Source organism: Pan troglodytes, chromosome 17 (genome assembly GCF_028858775.2).
Source record: "Pan troglodytes isolate AG18354 chromosome 17, NHGRI_mPanTro3-v2.0_pri, whole genome shotgun sequence".
In the NCBI taxonomy this organism is placed as follows: Eukaryota; Metazoa; Chordata; class Mammalia; order Primates; family Hominidae; genus Pan; species Pan troglodytes.
In genome coordinates, this window is record NC_072415.2 from 34,112,252 (window position 1) to 34,128,730 (window position 16,479).

A 16,479-nucleotide genomic window follows, 5' to 3' on the forward strand; every position below is an offset into this window, starting at 1 on the left:
CCTTCCTCCCTGGCTTTCCCCACACTCTCCCTGGCTCTGTCTTCAGCTGGTCTGCATAAAGAATAACACAGATCATGAGGTAAACAATGGTGAGCCTTTGAGCATCTAAAGAAAACCAGACACAGGTTATCCTGGCTTGTTCCTCTTTGGTGTTGGGGCCAAGGTTCTGAGAAGAAGGAAAGGGGGAGATGAATATGTTGAGCAGATGGAAAAATCCTCAAAGTGTAGGAGAGAGAAAACAAGGGAGAAAGAAAAAAGGTGGAAAAGGAAACAAGGGGATGAGGGTCATTCTTCTACCACTCAAGAATAGAAAAGAAAGTATGAAGGAAAAAGAGGAAGAAGGTGAGCAGTAGGTGAGGAAAAGAAACAGAAATGCCAAGCAGTGGAAACAGGACGAGGTGGCTCACAGAAAAAACTTGGAAGTCATCCAAACCTTCTGTACATTTTAGGCTTTTTAAATGTTAGGGGGATAGTACCTAGACTCCATTCATAAGCAGTCTTCAGGCTGGAAAGATGGAGTCTACAAAAATACATTATTAGAGTCTAAAAAATAAACCAACGGCTAAAGCTAACAGTGATACATTCACGAAATTACAAAATGCTAGAACTACGAAATATACAACTAGAAATCCGGAAAGGAAAAACTTTGAATTATCCAGGTTCAAAAGACAGAGGATAATAAATGTTCTAAAGAAAAAAATAAAACTCAAAAAACTGATACAGATAATTGTAAAATTTAATTTTAAAAAAGATGCAATAGATAAGAAACTAAAGACCATTCTTTGAAAAGTAATCAAAAAAAGCTTTAATGAGACTTATAGGGAGGGACTGAGATTCATTTGAAAAGAAATTTATTTGGAGATATCCAAGTCAGTATTAGAAAAAAGAAAATGGAAAAAGTTTAGGAAAGATATATAATTACAGATCCAACCTAAGTTAAAAAAAAAAAAGAAAGAAAATTATGAATACCTTTATAATACATTTCAAAACTTAAAAGAATTCCTAAAAATATATAACTTGTCAAAACTGACCCAAAAAGAAATAGAAAACTAAAATAATCCTAGAAACATTAAATATATGTAGTTACTAGTTAAAAAAAAAACTTTACAAAGATAAGGTGGTTTTATAAGAAAGTTCTAAATTTTCAAGGAACAGACCATTTCAATTTTATACAAAACAGCAAAGGAGGGAATACTCCTAAACTCACTTTATGAGGTCAGTATAACCTTGATATTAAACCCTGATGAGGACAGAACAAAAAAAGAAAATTACAAGTCAATCTTACTTATAAACATACATACTAAAATAGATACTAAAATCCAAAGGAAACCAAATTGAGAACAATGTAAAGATAATACATCATAACCAAATTAGGTTTATTCCAAGTACACAAAGATGGCTGGCTTGGCACTGGAAAAAGTCCAAATATATCATTTACCAGCTTAGCAGATTTAAAAAACCATACAACCCTTTTAATAGACACCAAAGAACATCTGATAAAACTCAACACCCTTTAATGATAAAAAAAATTTTCAACAATATATGAAAGGAAACTCTTTAAATCTGGTAAATGGTATTTGTTAAATACCATTCTTAACAGTGAATCATTAGAAGTTAGAGGTATGCCTTTTTTTTTTTTTTTTAAATCAGGGATGAACATGAATCCTACCATCTCAGCTTCTATGCAACATTGTCCTGAAGGCCCTAGCCAGTAAATGAAGAATTACAAAAAGAAATGAAATGTATAAGAATTGAAAAAAAGGAATAAAATTACAATCATCCACAGATTATGAATGTCTACAAAGTCTATCTTCATCATTTGTTTCCTCACCTCCCTCACACTTACTCCTTTGCACGCTGCAATCTGGCTTCCTCTTATGTCAAGCTTCCTTTTTTTGTTGTTTATTTTTTATTTTTGAGACAGGGTCTCACTCTGTCACCCAGGTTGGAATGCAGTGGTGCAGTCTCGGCTCACTGCAACCTCCCCTTCCCAGGCCCAAGTGATCCTCCTACCTCAGCCTCCCAAGTAGCTGGGACCACAGGTGCACACCACCACACCCAGCTAATTTTTTATATTTTTTTGGGGAGAGACAGGGTTTCACTATGCTGCTGAGGCTGGTCTCAAATTCCTGAGCTCAGGGGATCCACCTGCTTCAGCCTCCCAAAATGCTGGGATTACAGGTGTGAGCCACTGCACCTGGCCCTATATGAAGCTTCTAAAACTTCCAAAATCAAAGATTTCAATGACCAACCACCATGGCACACATATACCTATATAACAAATCTGCATGTTCTGCACATGTACCCCATTTTTTTTTGTTTTTGTTTTTTAGAAAAAATAAAGGAAAAAAAAGATTCCAATGACCACCTGGCTACCAAATACAATGGACATGCTTCAGTTCTTACCTGTCCTCTGGGCAGCTTGTCTCCCTTGATCTCCCCTGTTCTAGAGTTCCTCCTGCCTCTCCGGTCGCCTTTTCTCAGTCATCTCCACTGGCTCCCTTTCTTTCACTTGTCTTTTAAGCGTCAGTATTCAATCTTTTGATTTCAAACTTGTTCAAGCGTCTTCTCCTAGGTAATATTATTCACTCCTTTGACCTCAATTACCATGTTGACGTAGGTGACTCCCAATGCTAATGATTCTCAAATTTTTATCAGACACCTAAGGACAATCTTACTTGAACATAATAGCATGTCCAAAAGGCAACTCATCTTTCCACATTCCCTCAATTCCCTACCTTAATCACCTCTATACAGTGTGACTTGTGCCATAAAACTGGGTGTCACCTATGGCTCCACCTTCATTCCCCACATTCCCTGGAGTACCAGCTCCTATTCATGTCGTTTGTTTCTGAAGCATCTCTGCTCTGCATCCCCCTTTCCTTCTCCACAGTCACTAACTTGGTTCAGTCCCTGATTATCTCTCTTGAGTTCCTGCACCTGGTCGTCCTGTTTGCAGGCCTGTGCTCCTCTCTAATCCTTCTCATAAGGAGCAAATCTCCTTAAATCTGATTAAAATCTTTCAGTGACTCTAACTGCCCAAGATAAGTTTCGAACTCTATAAGCATACTTTACAAAGTCCTTCAAAATGACCCTGCTTCTATCTTTTAGACTGGACTTTCTCTTTATTCTTTCCCTTCCATTCCGGTCTTAACGATTTGCTAAAATTTACCCTCTTCTGTTGCTTCTGGGTATGTTGCACCTTCTGTAAGAATTTATTTAGTCACCTGACGCCGGTATAAGTCAGATGACTACATAGATTTTAGTCATCTAATTTTATGAAGACAGACTGGTCTAGCAGTCTCTTATAAGGTAAACAATCTATAAATATTTATCAAATGACTCAAAAAAAAGTCACAGAAAGTAATAGACATCAAATCCTCAATGGACCATTATAAAAATGTATAGGGGTTACACCCTTAAGACTCTGAAGTTAAAATGAAAGGAAAATTATGTCTGCCTATATAACTCATGCAAAATTAATCAGAGTACAAGCCAGGCACTGCATTCTATATTGGGAATATGGTACGGAATAAGACAAACACAGTCACATGCAGATTATAGTCTTGGTACCATCGTGAGATACAAAAACTTATCAGGATAGATCTTGAGTCACATCAAGCATGACAAGCCTAACACACACACACACACACACACACACACACACACACACACACACACCATGCTAATTAAAACCTTACGTATTTTGTTCAAAAATTCCCCAAAAGTTATCACAATGAAATCCAGCTTCAGTTTACATAAACTTCATTTTATTTATAACTTATGTCTTAGCTGCTTCCAAAATTAATTTGTAGCTATATCTCTGGACTATATATAAAATAAACTGAAAATTTTAGGAATATATGTTGAATAATGTGGACTGAATAACAATTCTAAATTTCTATTTTTAGAGGAATTAAAATATTTCTTATAATTCTCAGAAAGCTGATAAACAGTCATATATTTGAATGCCAGAAGTAGTAAGTTTAGCCAACCTTTTTATAAAGAATGTAAATGATAAATGTCAAAAATTGTACATGGAGCTTAGATTATGATGTTGCATAATTATTTTCTCAGTTATGCACAATATTTAAACATGCTCAAACTATTTATAAACTACCCTGAATATCAGTAAGACCTTTGCTTTAATATGGAAAACCTAACAGGCTCTTTTACTTCCCCCCCCATTATGCAGGGCTCACAACTGGGGGCAAAGAAATTATATGGGTCACTTTCACTGTCAATACAATCTCCTAAATTTAACCTTTAAAGGGTTTTTAAAGAGGGGAGACTAGAGTCCAGCAACTATATTCAGGCTGATACAAGTTCCTTTAAAACTCCAGTCTGGCAAAAGTAGCACTGGGACAGAGGCTGAAATAGCTCCCTGGTAGTTATGCTCAGATTAAATATCCACTAAACAGAAATTGAGTTACCTTGCCAAAGACATCAGCTTAGGGACTAAAAATCAAATTTGATTTGGAGAGGAGATTAACTTCGGTGTGTCCTCAAAATGGAAAGCAAGTTTGTATTTAGACACCCCCCACCCCACCCCGTTTTCCTGCCTACACACTATTCCACCAACACACATTTCAAGCATTTTTCTCTCTCGAAAAAGATTCCTGCTAAGCAATGCCTTAATTCAGTCTTTGAACCTAATTAAAATTAAGAAACTTTTAATAGCCTTAATAACTCAGAAAAGCTGTACTAAGCTCTTCTCTGGCATCTTCCTTTCCTTACCACCCTCTCTCCAAACCCAGAAAAATCCAGCACAACAGAAAGCACAAAACAACTAGCCACATGCTCTGAATGCTAGGAAACGTGATTCCCCGCTGGTTTAGGCTACAAAGAAAGCCTGTGAGTAATCAAAAATCCTTAATCAAAACATTAAAGTTAAAAGCTACCTCCCCATTCCCCAACACAAATAGAATTTCCCTTTCTCTCCTTAATCCGCTCATGCACTTCTCGTATTCTTGGAATTTCAGCGGCCTCTGAAGAGCGGATGGTAAGTTCATCTCAATGTCAGCCGGAGCACAGCCATGCGAAAAATCACTAACTTGGAAGGTTATTTAGGACAATAATGTCTTTCACTGTCTTACTCCTCCCACTCCAGCCCTTCTTGACCTAATACCAATATTCAACTGAGAAACACATCAGTCCACGGGCTTTTTCCCCAGGGGCTCTTCCTGCAGGAACCCCACGGCAGGGAGACCCGCACTGGGAAGAGAGCAGGGTCTCCCGGCTGGTGCGCCCCTCCCCACGCGCCCGCGGCTGCACCCCACTCTGCACACACACGTCCAACTATTCTTGGATCTACTCACATCCCTGGATCAAGTCTGGCCGCCCTCCCCGCTCCGTCCCCCGGCGTCCTCCGTGGCCCCAGGCTGCCCCGCAAAGCCACCGAGCTGCAAATACACCCACCTACCTGGGCCAGATCCGAGGACCCCGGCTGGCGCGCTCCACCCTGCGCTCCTCGCAAGCTCCAGCGCGAATGCGCTCGGCCTGCTCCTCCTCCTCCCCTCCAGTCGAGCCGAGGCGAGCCGATCCGGGAGGCGCGACCCAGGGCGGCCCGCAAGGTCTCCCTAAGTCACCTTCGCGCAGCCTGCCCCTGGCTCCGGCCGGGCAACAGCGCCAGCCTTCCCCAGCGAGGTCGGGCAAAGGCGTTGCCCGCCAGCGGCCCAGGACTCCCGCGCCGCGCCCGCCCGGGCCGCAGAGGTCTGCGCTGCCCCTCCGCCGCCGCTGGCTCGGCCGCAGACCCGCCCTCCGGGGCTCGCGGGGAGAGCGCGGGCGGGCGGCGGCAAGGCCTGCGGCGGGCGGCTCCCTGCGCGCGGCGGGCAGCGTCCGGGCCGCTCCTCCCCTTCCCCAGCGCCGCTGACGGGCGGAGGCGCAGGTAGGGACCGCCGGGGAAGCCTGCACGGCCCTCCGAGGAGAGGTCGGGGACTGCTCCTTGGGCTCTACGTGAGTGCCGCGCCGAGGCTCCTGCGAGGTCCTAGAGCTGCTGTGCGCTCGGCCCTCTCCTGGAGACACCGGCCCTGGCAACTTTTTTTTTTTTTTCTTTTTTCTTTTAACCAGCCCGCCCCTTGGGAAACTCTGGAAAGCAAAGGAATCTTCTCTGCAGTCCTGCCTGTCACTTACTCCGGCTTATGCTGAAGCGTTCGCGTTTACGGTTCCAAAACCAAGACTGAAAGGCAGTCTTCACATATTTATTGTTTATACCCTAGTTGGGACACTGAGCAACAAGGAAAACAACGGTATTAATCCTACTACCGTGAAACCTACTTAGGTAAAATTATTCCAGCCAGGCTTGAAGGGCAAAGGTTCAGAGGACAGGAAAACCCACCACCCAAATACCACACTTAAGTGGGATGTTCAGGTTAATGAAATTTATGGTTAACTGTAACACTCTGATGGAGGGAAAAAAATCTTTTTGTTTCAACATGTTTCAAACCTTTCACCTTACTAAAGTGTTTAACTCTGTCCTCATACTTTAGTGAGTTCAGAGTAAAAATGAACAAAATTAAATATTTCTTTCACAAGATCCTAGGTACTTTAAGTCCCATTGAAGTCGGTGGTAGCTGTAATTGCACTACAGACCTAGAATGTGTTAAAGACCATTCTAGGCCATGCTGGGAAAATTGGGAATGAATGTCAGTGAGGTTTCATGGCATCTTTGTTTTCATTGTTATTTTATTGTATTAATTAATTTATTTATTTGGAGACAGAGTCTTGCTCTGTCACCCAGGCTGGAGTGTAGTGGCACAATCTCAGCTCACTGCAACCTCCACCTCCTGGGTTCAAGTGATTCTCGTGCCCCAGCTTCCTGAGTAGCTGGGATTACAGGCCTGCACCACCACACCCAGCTAATTTTTTGTATTTTTAGTAGAGACGGGGGTTTTGCTATGTTGGTCATGCTGGTCTCCAACTCCTGGCATCAAGTGATCCACCTGCCCTGGCCTCCCAAAGTGCTGGGATTACAGGCGTGAGCCACCACGCCCAGCCTCATGGCATCTTTGAAAAGTCAGTTTATTTCTTTTACTTTTTTCACTCAGAATAATAACTGTTACTGTGTTTGGAAAAATCATGTAGGGAAAGAGGAGTCCCTGCTACAGAATCTCTCCCTAGGCCCTGAAAATTAGAGAATGAATTCAGTTTATAAAAGTAGTGCTAGGTAGCAAAACAATGAACAACAAATTACCTTCTTGTTTTAAAAGGCAACCTACATGGACCCTAAATGTGCCAGGTACTGTACTGAAGCACCTCACATAAAATAGCACATATATGCGCTCAATTTCAGATGTGGAAACAGAATTCCTAAACATATATTCATTTGTTCAAGGTCGAAGTAGCAGAGTTTAGATCCAGATTGGTCTGATCCCAAAGCCTGAATTTTTTCCTTTGTACATTCATTATTCATTCATTCAAATATTTATTCACCATCTACCACATGCCAAGTACCATGCTACAAAAATAACTAAGATACAGTTGCTTCCTTAGGGAGCTCCAGTTTGTGAATATATAATGATACAATATGATAAATGCTATGACAGCCAGGAACTCATGGAGCAGCAGGGACACCTCACCTAGTTTTGAAGGGTGGAGCCTGGATGAGGAAATGGTTACAGTCATCCAACAGAGCAACCTTGAGAATTTATCTCACAGAACAGCAATGGGGAACTGTATGCTGGAGTCAGGGAAGACAGAATAAAGGGAGATAGGCAACGAAGATATTAAAAAACCAAATTGAACCGGGCACGGTGGCTCACACCTATAATCCCAGCACATTGAGAGGCCGAGGCAGGCAGATCACTTGAGGTCAGGAGTTCTAGACCAGCCTGGCCAACATGGTAAAACCCCGTTTCTACTAAAAATACAAAAATTAGCAGGGTATGGTGGTGTGTGCCTGTAATCCCAGCTACTCAGGAGGCTGAGGCAGGAGAATTGCTGGAACCCAGGAGGCAGAGGTTGCGGTGAGCCAAGACTGTGCCGCTGTACTCTAGCCTGGGCAACAGAGCGAGACTCCTTCACACACACAAAAAATAATAATAATTGACAGGACTTGATTAAAGATAGGGAGGAAGAAGGAGGATGAACCAAAGCCAGTTCCCATGATCCTGGCCTGAATTACTGAATGGGTGGCAAGTCTATGAGTTGAATGGATAACTCAGTTTGAGACACGTTGGTTTTGAAATGCTTCTGATATAAGCATATGTAAATGTTCAAAAGGCAGCTGGATATATTAGATCAGAACTCAGGAGAAGTCTGAGGTGGAGACATCTGAGTCCTCAGGGAATTCTAGTTAAAAGAATGGGTGACATCATCCAGGGAGAATATGAGGAGTGAGAAGGTCACTCATAGAAACCTAGGTAATACTAATATTTAATACATAGGCAGATGAAAAAATGCTTTAGAAGGTGGCTGAGGCCAGGCGTGGTGGCTGAAGCCTGTAATCACAGCACTCTGGGAGGCCAAGGCGAGTGTATCACTTCAGTTCAGAAGTTTGAGACCAGCCTGGTTAACATAGTGAAACCCCATCTCTACTAAAATACAAAAAATTAGCTGGGTGTGGTGGCGTGCACTTGTAATCCCAGCTACTCAGGAGGGTGAGGCAGGAGAATTGCTTGAACCCGGGAGGCTGAGGTTGCAGTGAGCCAAGATGGCACCACTGCACTCCAGCCTGGGCAACAGAGTAAGACTCCATCTCAAAAGAAAAAAAAAAAAAGAAGGTGACTGAGAGGGAGCTGCTACAAAGGAAGGAGAAGCCAAAAGAGGCGGCACTGTGGAAGCCACAGCGCAATTCCAAAAAACAGGAAGTAGTCACATGCCAGGCCCTTCAGAGGACAAGCAAGACAATTTTTAAATGTCCTTTGATTTAGCAATAAGGAAATACTGGCAAGAACAGTTTCGGTGGACTTGCTGAAAATTAAGAAGTAGAAACAGAAAGTATCACATTTTCAAAAATGGAATTGGAAAAGGATGCAGGGAGATAGACAAAAGCTATAAATAAGGGGGTAGAGAATTCCAAAGACAGGAGCTATTTTTTGAAGCAAGGTCCCCAGAGAAGCAGAATGGAAGGAGACAGATGCCTCCAGCAAAAGGCTAGAGGAAAGTATAAGAGCAGATGCAGATAAAAACTGGAGTGAAGAGTGGTAGGGAGTGGAGCCATATACAGTGACTGCCTCATGTTTAACAAAGGAATTCTGCTCAGAGTGGAAGGAGATCTGAGGGGACTACAGAGACAGAAGGTCAGAGACGGGTGCAGGCCCAAAAGAGCTGTTAAGAACATTAGGGAACAAAAGATATCAGGGTCACAAAATGACTACAGGACTGCCCGACAGCAAAGGAAATGAAATGAATGGAAGAGATCATGACTTTGTAGAGCTGTAAGTCCACATGAACACATGATTTCTCTTCAAAGATACCAGTGTCCAGTCCAAAGAAGCACTACAGAATTCCAACCCTTCAGACGGTTCCAATGTAGGGTCTGAATCTTTCCATTATACCACAAAATCAGTCCCACTCTTTTTTTTTTCATGAGACGGAGTCTCACTCCGTTGCTCAGGCTGGAGGGCAAGGGTGCAATCTCGCTCACTGCAATCTCTGCCTCCTGGGTTCAAGCGATTCTCCTGCCTCAGCCTCCCGAGTAGCTGGGATTACAAGTGCCTGCCACCACTTGTATTTTTTTTTTTTGTATTTTTTGTATTTTTAGTAGAGACGAGGTTTCACTATGTTGGACAGATTGGTCTCAAACTCCTAACCTCAGGTGATCCACCACCTCAGCCTCCCAAAGTGCTGGGATTACAGGCATGAGCCGCCGTGCCTGGCTGACACCACTCTCATTCCAGTCATACAGTTGGGTCACAGCTTTTCAGCAGTCAGGAGATTTCACATGAAATATGTATAAAACACTTGATAAGTGAGCTTCTACTAACTTTAAATGGGCAGTTCTTACCTTGGAAAAATTGGTATGACTAACATCAAGGAAGCTCGATAGTACACAAAATGAGGAGGGCATCCTTAGGCAAGGAAAACTACAGAAACAAATATAATTCCAGAAATCAGTTTCTGGCATTTTGAATGGAACTCTCAGACCAGGCTAAGAAAAGACCCAGCACTCACATTCTGTTATACTGTTTCCAAGAAAACTACCCTAAAAACAGCATCTAGGTTTTTCTTCAGTAGATCAACCACAAACTTTACAAAGTATTTTATATATTGCCATTTTCTCAACAGCATAAGCAGTTTTTTTGTTTGTTTTTTGTTTTTTTGAGACAGAGCTCTTGTTGCCCAAGCTGGAGTGCAATGGCCTGATCTCGGCTCACTGCAACCTCCGCCTCCTGGGTTCAACGGATTATCCTGCCTCAGCCTCCCGAGTAGCTGGGATTACAGGCATGTGCCACCACACCTGGCTAATTTTTTGTATTTTTAGTAGAAATGGGGTTTCACCATGTTAGCCAGGCTGGTCTCGAACTCCTGACCTCAGGTGATCCACTCCCCCGGCACCCCCCCGGCTCAGCCTCCCAAAGTGCTGGGATTACAGGCATGAGCCACTAGGCCATAGCAGTTTTATTTACAAATAAAATCTTCCTACAATAATGCCTCATTTATTTATAGCTCCTATGAAAACCTCGATTATGTAGATCATATCAGTACATCCTCAAATAAGCAAAAAACACCCACATACCACAGAAATAGAAGGCATGAAGGCCTGCACACACTGTAAACCCCCAAGATTCTCATAGAGAGCCAGTTTACTCTGACTGGACATAATTTTATGGAGTTTGGTTATCTAGTTTTCTTTTTAATAAACAGGAGATTAGAAAGAGTAAATCAGAGGCATCAGTATTCCACTGCTAGAGGCAGGTACACAGTTAATTTGAAAAATCAAGAGAGGTAATTTTTAAAAACCTATAAAGAGCAAGCAAGAGTCCAAAAAGCATTGGCAGGACCAGGCCATTTAGTAGAAAAACACAGACTCACATAAACATTATCCCCTGAGGGCATCTCTGTATTAAGGCACAGAATAATTATTGACATACAAAAGGCCAATCTTGAGACACCTAGAAAACATAAAATTATGGCCTGACAAGGGCTTGTGAAAAAAAAAAAAAGAAATAAACATAAAATTAAGTTTTAAAGTTTTAGGTTAAGAAGTAAATGTGGAACATTTAGAATAACTGCCATCAAAAAAGACTAGAATAAAAACAGCGTTGCTGCTGTGGGGGCTGGGGTCACTTACATCTACTGGATCCCTGTTTCGTGCCAGTCCCTACAGAGGTGTTTTACCAATATGATCGCATTTACTCTTTAAAACAATCCCTTTTGGGTGGTCACCATTTTAAATAGGAGATTGTATTTTAAACTGAGTCAAAGAGAGCAAATAGCAGAGCCAGGAATTAGAGACAGGTCTGTAGGTCTTCAAAGCTTATGCCTGCTCTTTTAATAAAATTTCCAGATAATAGAAATGTAATTTATAATGCCAGATAAAAAAGGTATTACAGCACATAATTACACCACTCTGACCTTGATTACGCTGTTAAATTCCTATGTTGTAATCCTTATGCATTTGAAAGACTAACTTTAGAAATGCCACTTACCTTTCAAATATTTTGCAGTGCCTTCTCACTGTTTATCTTATTGTTGAGAAGGAAATCCATGGATTCTAAGTGTTTCATGGAGTTGATAATTTCATATAATTACTCAGAAGATATCTTCAATACATTCCAAAAGTTTGAAACATTAAATGCTAGTTACTAAACAGAATACTGTGTTCCACGCAGTATGCTAACATACTCTATATATGTAACATTCATCTACATATAGTTGATGCCCACACCCAACTCTGAGGTGTTTATTTTCATTTTACAGAAACTTGTCCCACAGTTGGAGAGTTAGAGAAAGACTGACATTAAAAATGGGTCCACCAGACTTTCAGACCAGTGCTTCTAAAAGCTTGCTATATGGTTTCCCTTATTCAAAAGATGAAGACAACAAGGTTCGGAGAAGTGAAGTAGCCTTGTCATTTAAACAACAAGGATGGAAACACAACACGATCATTCCAATGATAGTGGTCAAATAAAAGTTCTTTAGACAATGCTACTTCCTCCCAAAACAAAATAAATCCACTGTTACACACATAAAAGCTCCAAGATACTATCAGAGAAGAGAGGCTACAAATGTTAATTAGTTAAGATCTTACAATAACTGTTAACTTTTATTCAGGGCTTACTATGTGTCTGGTACTATGCTAAGTATTTTGCTTACATTATCTTATTTAATCCTCATGATAAATTTAAGAGGCTAAAAGAGGTCAATTAGCCTAAACTTTAGGCTACCACTCTTGCACATCTAAATAACCTAAAGAATTAGGTTATTTTTTAAGCAGATAGTTTAAAAATTAGAATAGGTTGATTGCTTCAGAAATTAAACATGAACCAACATAACACGTTACTCCCAATCTAATGTTCAGCCTTAAAACCATACATCTCTAGAACAAGAAAGCTATTGATACATCCATCAGGTACCACATAAGAGACATGAGTGAAATGCAGTTTTACAAGGTACTAAATATTTCATGAATCCTATGACATCATATTTTATTAATTTCAAAGATATTCTGAATGCAACCATCCTGTTCAGATTTATTTAGAACACTAAAGCATCTGTTATTTAAATAAACTTACACATGAAATTTGCAAACCACCAAAAATAGAAGTGCTGAGGAGGGATATTTTCAAACAGTATTAAAAAATCAACCATTTGAAATGTTTAATGAACAATTATGTTTTCCTGTGATAGTTAATATAATTCTATTAAAAGACTTTTGGTAAGTTTGTTTTAAATGATTATTATTTCCATATTTGTCTTATTCTCCAAATAAATTAATATGTAGAATTGGTGCTACATATAGCAAACACAGCATTTTAAAATGTGTATATGCTCGCCATGGAGGCTCATGCCTGTAATCCCAGCACTCTGGGAGGCCGAGTCGGGCAGATGGCTTGCATCTAGGAGTTCAGGACCAACCTGGGCAACATAAAAAGGCCCATTTCTAAAAAAAAAAAAAAAAACAAAAAACAAAAAACAAAAATTAGCTGGGCATCATGGTGCATGCCAGTAGTCCCAGCTACTTGTGAGGCTGAGGTGGGAGGATCACTTGAGCCCAGGAGGCTGAGGCTGCAGTGAGCCATGACTGCGCCACTGTACTCCAGCCTGGGCAACAGAGTGAGACCCTGTCTCAAAAAAAAGAATTGTATATGAATTCATAAGGATCCCTTTCTAGTCATGAGAAAATAAATTGTTAGATCTTTACATATTAGAGGAAAATATATAAAAGCAATTTCATCTATCTTCTTTTACCAAAACCTAATCTCTAACCAAAAGGTACAAGTAAACTAAAACAAGAATAAGAAATTTGGTATCTTAACCTAAAATACTGAAGATTAGACATGTATATATAAATTAACAAAATGGAAAAGAAAACCTAGTGACACTTGACTTACATTGAAATCATAAAAATGAGGGGAAAAACAGCAAAACAAGAAAAATCCTAATTCTGGCAACCAAAACACATCTTTGTAACTTTTCAATCCTTTGAAAATGAATCACTGATAGCTCAGCATACCACTCTTACTCATATTTGGTTTTCTTTTCTTTTCTTTTCTTTTTTGGAAACAGGGTCTCACTCTGTCACTCAGGCTGGAGTATAGTAGTGCAATCTTGGCTCACTGCAGCCTCTGCCTCCCGGGTTCAAGTGATTCTCTGGCTGATTTTTTTTTTGAGACAGAGTCTACTCCATCACCCAGGCTGGAGTGCAGTGGTGCAATATCGGCTTACTGCAACCTCTGCCTCCCAGGCTCAAGTGATTCTCTTGCCTCAGCCTCCCAAGTAGCTGGATTACAGGTGTGCGCCACCACGCCTGGCTAATTTTTGTATTTTTAGTAGAGATGGGGTTTCATCATGTTGGCCAGACTGGTCTCGAACTCCTGACCTCAAGTGATTGCCCACCTTAGCCTCCCAAAGCGCTGGGATTACAGGCGTGAGCCACCACGCCTGGCCTAATTTTTGTATTTTTTGGTAGAGACAGGGTTTCAGCATGTTGGACAGGCTGGTTTTGAACTCCTGACTTCAGGTGATCTGCCCGCCTCAGCCTCCCAAAATGCTGGAATTACAGGCATGATCCACCATGCTCAGCCCTTAATCATATTTAGAAAAGCAAATGGCAAACTGTTGAAGGGTAAGAGAGTGAGGGGAAAGAACACAAAAAATATTTAATCCATTGAGCTTAGTTTACATAGATAAGTATGATAGTACTCTATTTCCTAAATAAAAGTATTTTTTAATGTAAAGACCTTCCGTTTCTAGAATATTTTCACATCTCTCTTATTGAAGTGTCATAACAATCCTGAGTAGGTCAATTTTAGGTATACTTATTAAATATGGCTACATCAACAAATTCAAAAGATATGAACACAAGTTATTCCATCCTGCTTAATCAATAATAAATAAGTTCTAAATTTTTGTGACAAATGAAGCTTTCCTTTGTTAATACTAATTTTTTCCTACCTTTGAACAATTTGAAAGCAATGACTTCATGGACAACCACGCATGCAACATCCAAACAATTATTTTACAAATTCAATTCTGAACTACCTACCCCTTCTTGTTTGGTGAAGAGATTAAGGCAATCAGTCAAAGCTACACAAGTTTCTCTAGAAGCTTCTGAGACAACTTCAACTTTCTGAAGAAATGATGGAAGCATTTCTATAAAGAAAAAAATAAATACAGTGAGTGGGATTTTAAGGAATCTTAAGGTAAACTAAGACCACAAAAATACTCTCATATCTATTAACCTCATCTTTCCATCTAGCTATCTTAAGCAAAACATATCATGTTTCTTTTCTTTTTTTTTGTTTTCTTGAGACGGAGTCTGCTCTGTTGCCTAGGCTGGAGTGCAGTGGTGCAATCTTGGCTCACTGCAACCTCTGCTTCCCAGATTCAAGCAATTCTTCTGCCTCAGCCTCCCGAGTAGCTGGGACTACAGGCGCACACCACCACGCCCAGCTAATTTTTGTATTTTTAGTAGAGACGGGGATTCACCATATTGGCCAGGCTGGCCTCAAACTCCTGACCTCATGATCTGCCCACCTTGGCCTCCCAAAGTGCTGGGATTACAGGCGTGAGTCACCGCGCCCAGCTTTTTTTTTTTTTCTATTTTTTATTTTGAGACACAGTCTCACTCTGTGGCCCAGGCTGGAGTGCAGTGGAGTAATCTCGGCTCATTGTAACCTTCACCTCCCGGGTTCAACAGATTTTCCTGCCTCAGCCTCCCGAGTAGATGGGACTACAGGCACACACTATCATGCCTGGCTAATTTTTTTTGTATTTTCAGTAGAGATGGGGTTTCACAACATTGGCCAGGCTGGTCTCAAACTCCTGACCTCAGGTGATCCGCCCACCTCGGCCTTGCAAAGTGCTGGGATTACAGGCGTGAGCCACTGCACCCAGCCTCATGTTTCTTGGGCATCATTATTTAAGCACACACTTTATTTGGGGCACATAAATTGGTACAGAAAAAGAAAGAATGGAGCCTTCTCCTAGAAAGGTCTATACCCTACAACAGGAGTCCCCAGACCTGGGCTGCAGACTGGTACTGGTCTGTGGTCCTGTTAGGAACCTGGCCACACAGCAAGAGGTGAGTGGAGGGTGAGTGAGCATTACCACCTGAGCTCTGCCTTGTGTCAGATCAGTGGCAGCATTAGATTCTCACGAGAGCACGAACCCTATTGCGAACTGTGTATATGAGGGATTTAGGTTGCGGGCTCCTTATGAGAATCTAATGCCTGATGATCTGAGGTAGAACAGTTTGAGCCCGAAACCATCTCCCCAACCCCCACTCCCAACCCTACCCCCGAGTCCGTGGAAAAATTGTCTTCCACAAAACCAGTCCCTGGTGCCAAAAAAGTTGGGGAGCACTGCCCTACAAGAATCACCAAGACAAAAAAAAAAGTTTATAGGAATTAAACAACAGGGTAATGTTTAAGAAAAACAGCTGACAAGAAGGACTGATAGCACTCCTTATAAAACATTAAAATTTCCTTTGTAGATAAGTAATTTTATTCAAAAGCAAGTAATAAAAAAACAAAAATTATTCTGTAGTTATCATGGTGGCTAACATATCTGAAAACAGCATTAACTCTACTTCCTATTTGGACCACTGTTTGGCATAAGTAGGTCTTTTCACTCTCAAAAATGTGTTCCTATGAAGGTCCAGTACCATTGAGTATATGTTTAAGTTGGCAATAAAGAAATGGTAGTATCAGTATCTGCCCTGGTCCTCTAAAGAAAATCTTAACCCATTTACTCATTAAAAATAAAAAACAAAAACAAAAACAAAATATTGACAAGAGGAAGGTGCAAAGTGCATATATATCACTTAAAAACAAGTAAAATATTATGTCCAGATTAATGCAAAAGAAATGTACT

General features: G+C 41.0%; 1 protein-coding gene across 6 annotated transcripts in view; it reads right to left on the bottom strand.

Annotated features, from left to right (window-relative positions):
* OSBPL1A (oxysterol binding protein like 1A) overlaps positions 1-16,479 on the bottom strand; it is a 233,095-nt gene that overhangs the window by 103,140 nt on the left and 113,476 nt on the right. For 4 of the 6 annotated variants that reach the window (XM_009433810.5, XM_063796042.1, XM_054672214.2 and 1 more), the window contains one exon: positions 14,651-14,757. In XM_009433810.5, coding sequence (XP_009432085.4) covers positions 14,651-14,757 — 107 coding nt within the window. Of the gene's footprint in view, positions 1-5,318; positions 5,391-5,422; positions 6,035-14,650; positions 14,758-16,479 lie in introns of those variants that run through there. The other 2 variants (XM_009433811.5, XM_009433812.5) reach the window with 2 other exon arrangements.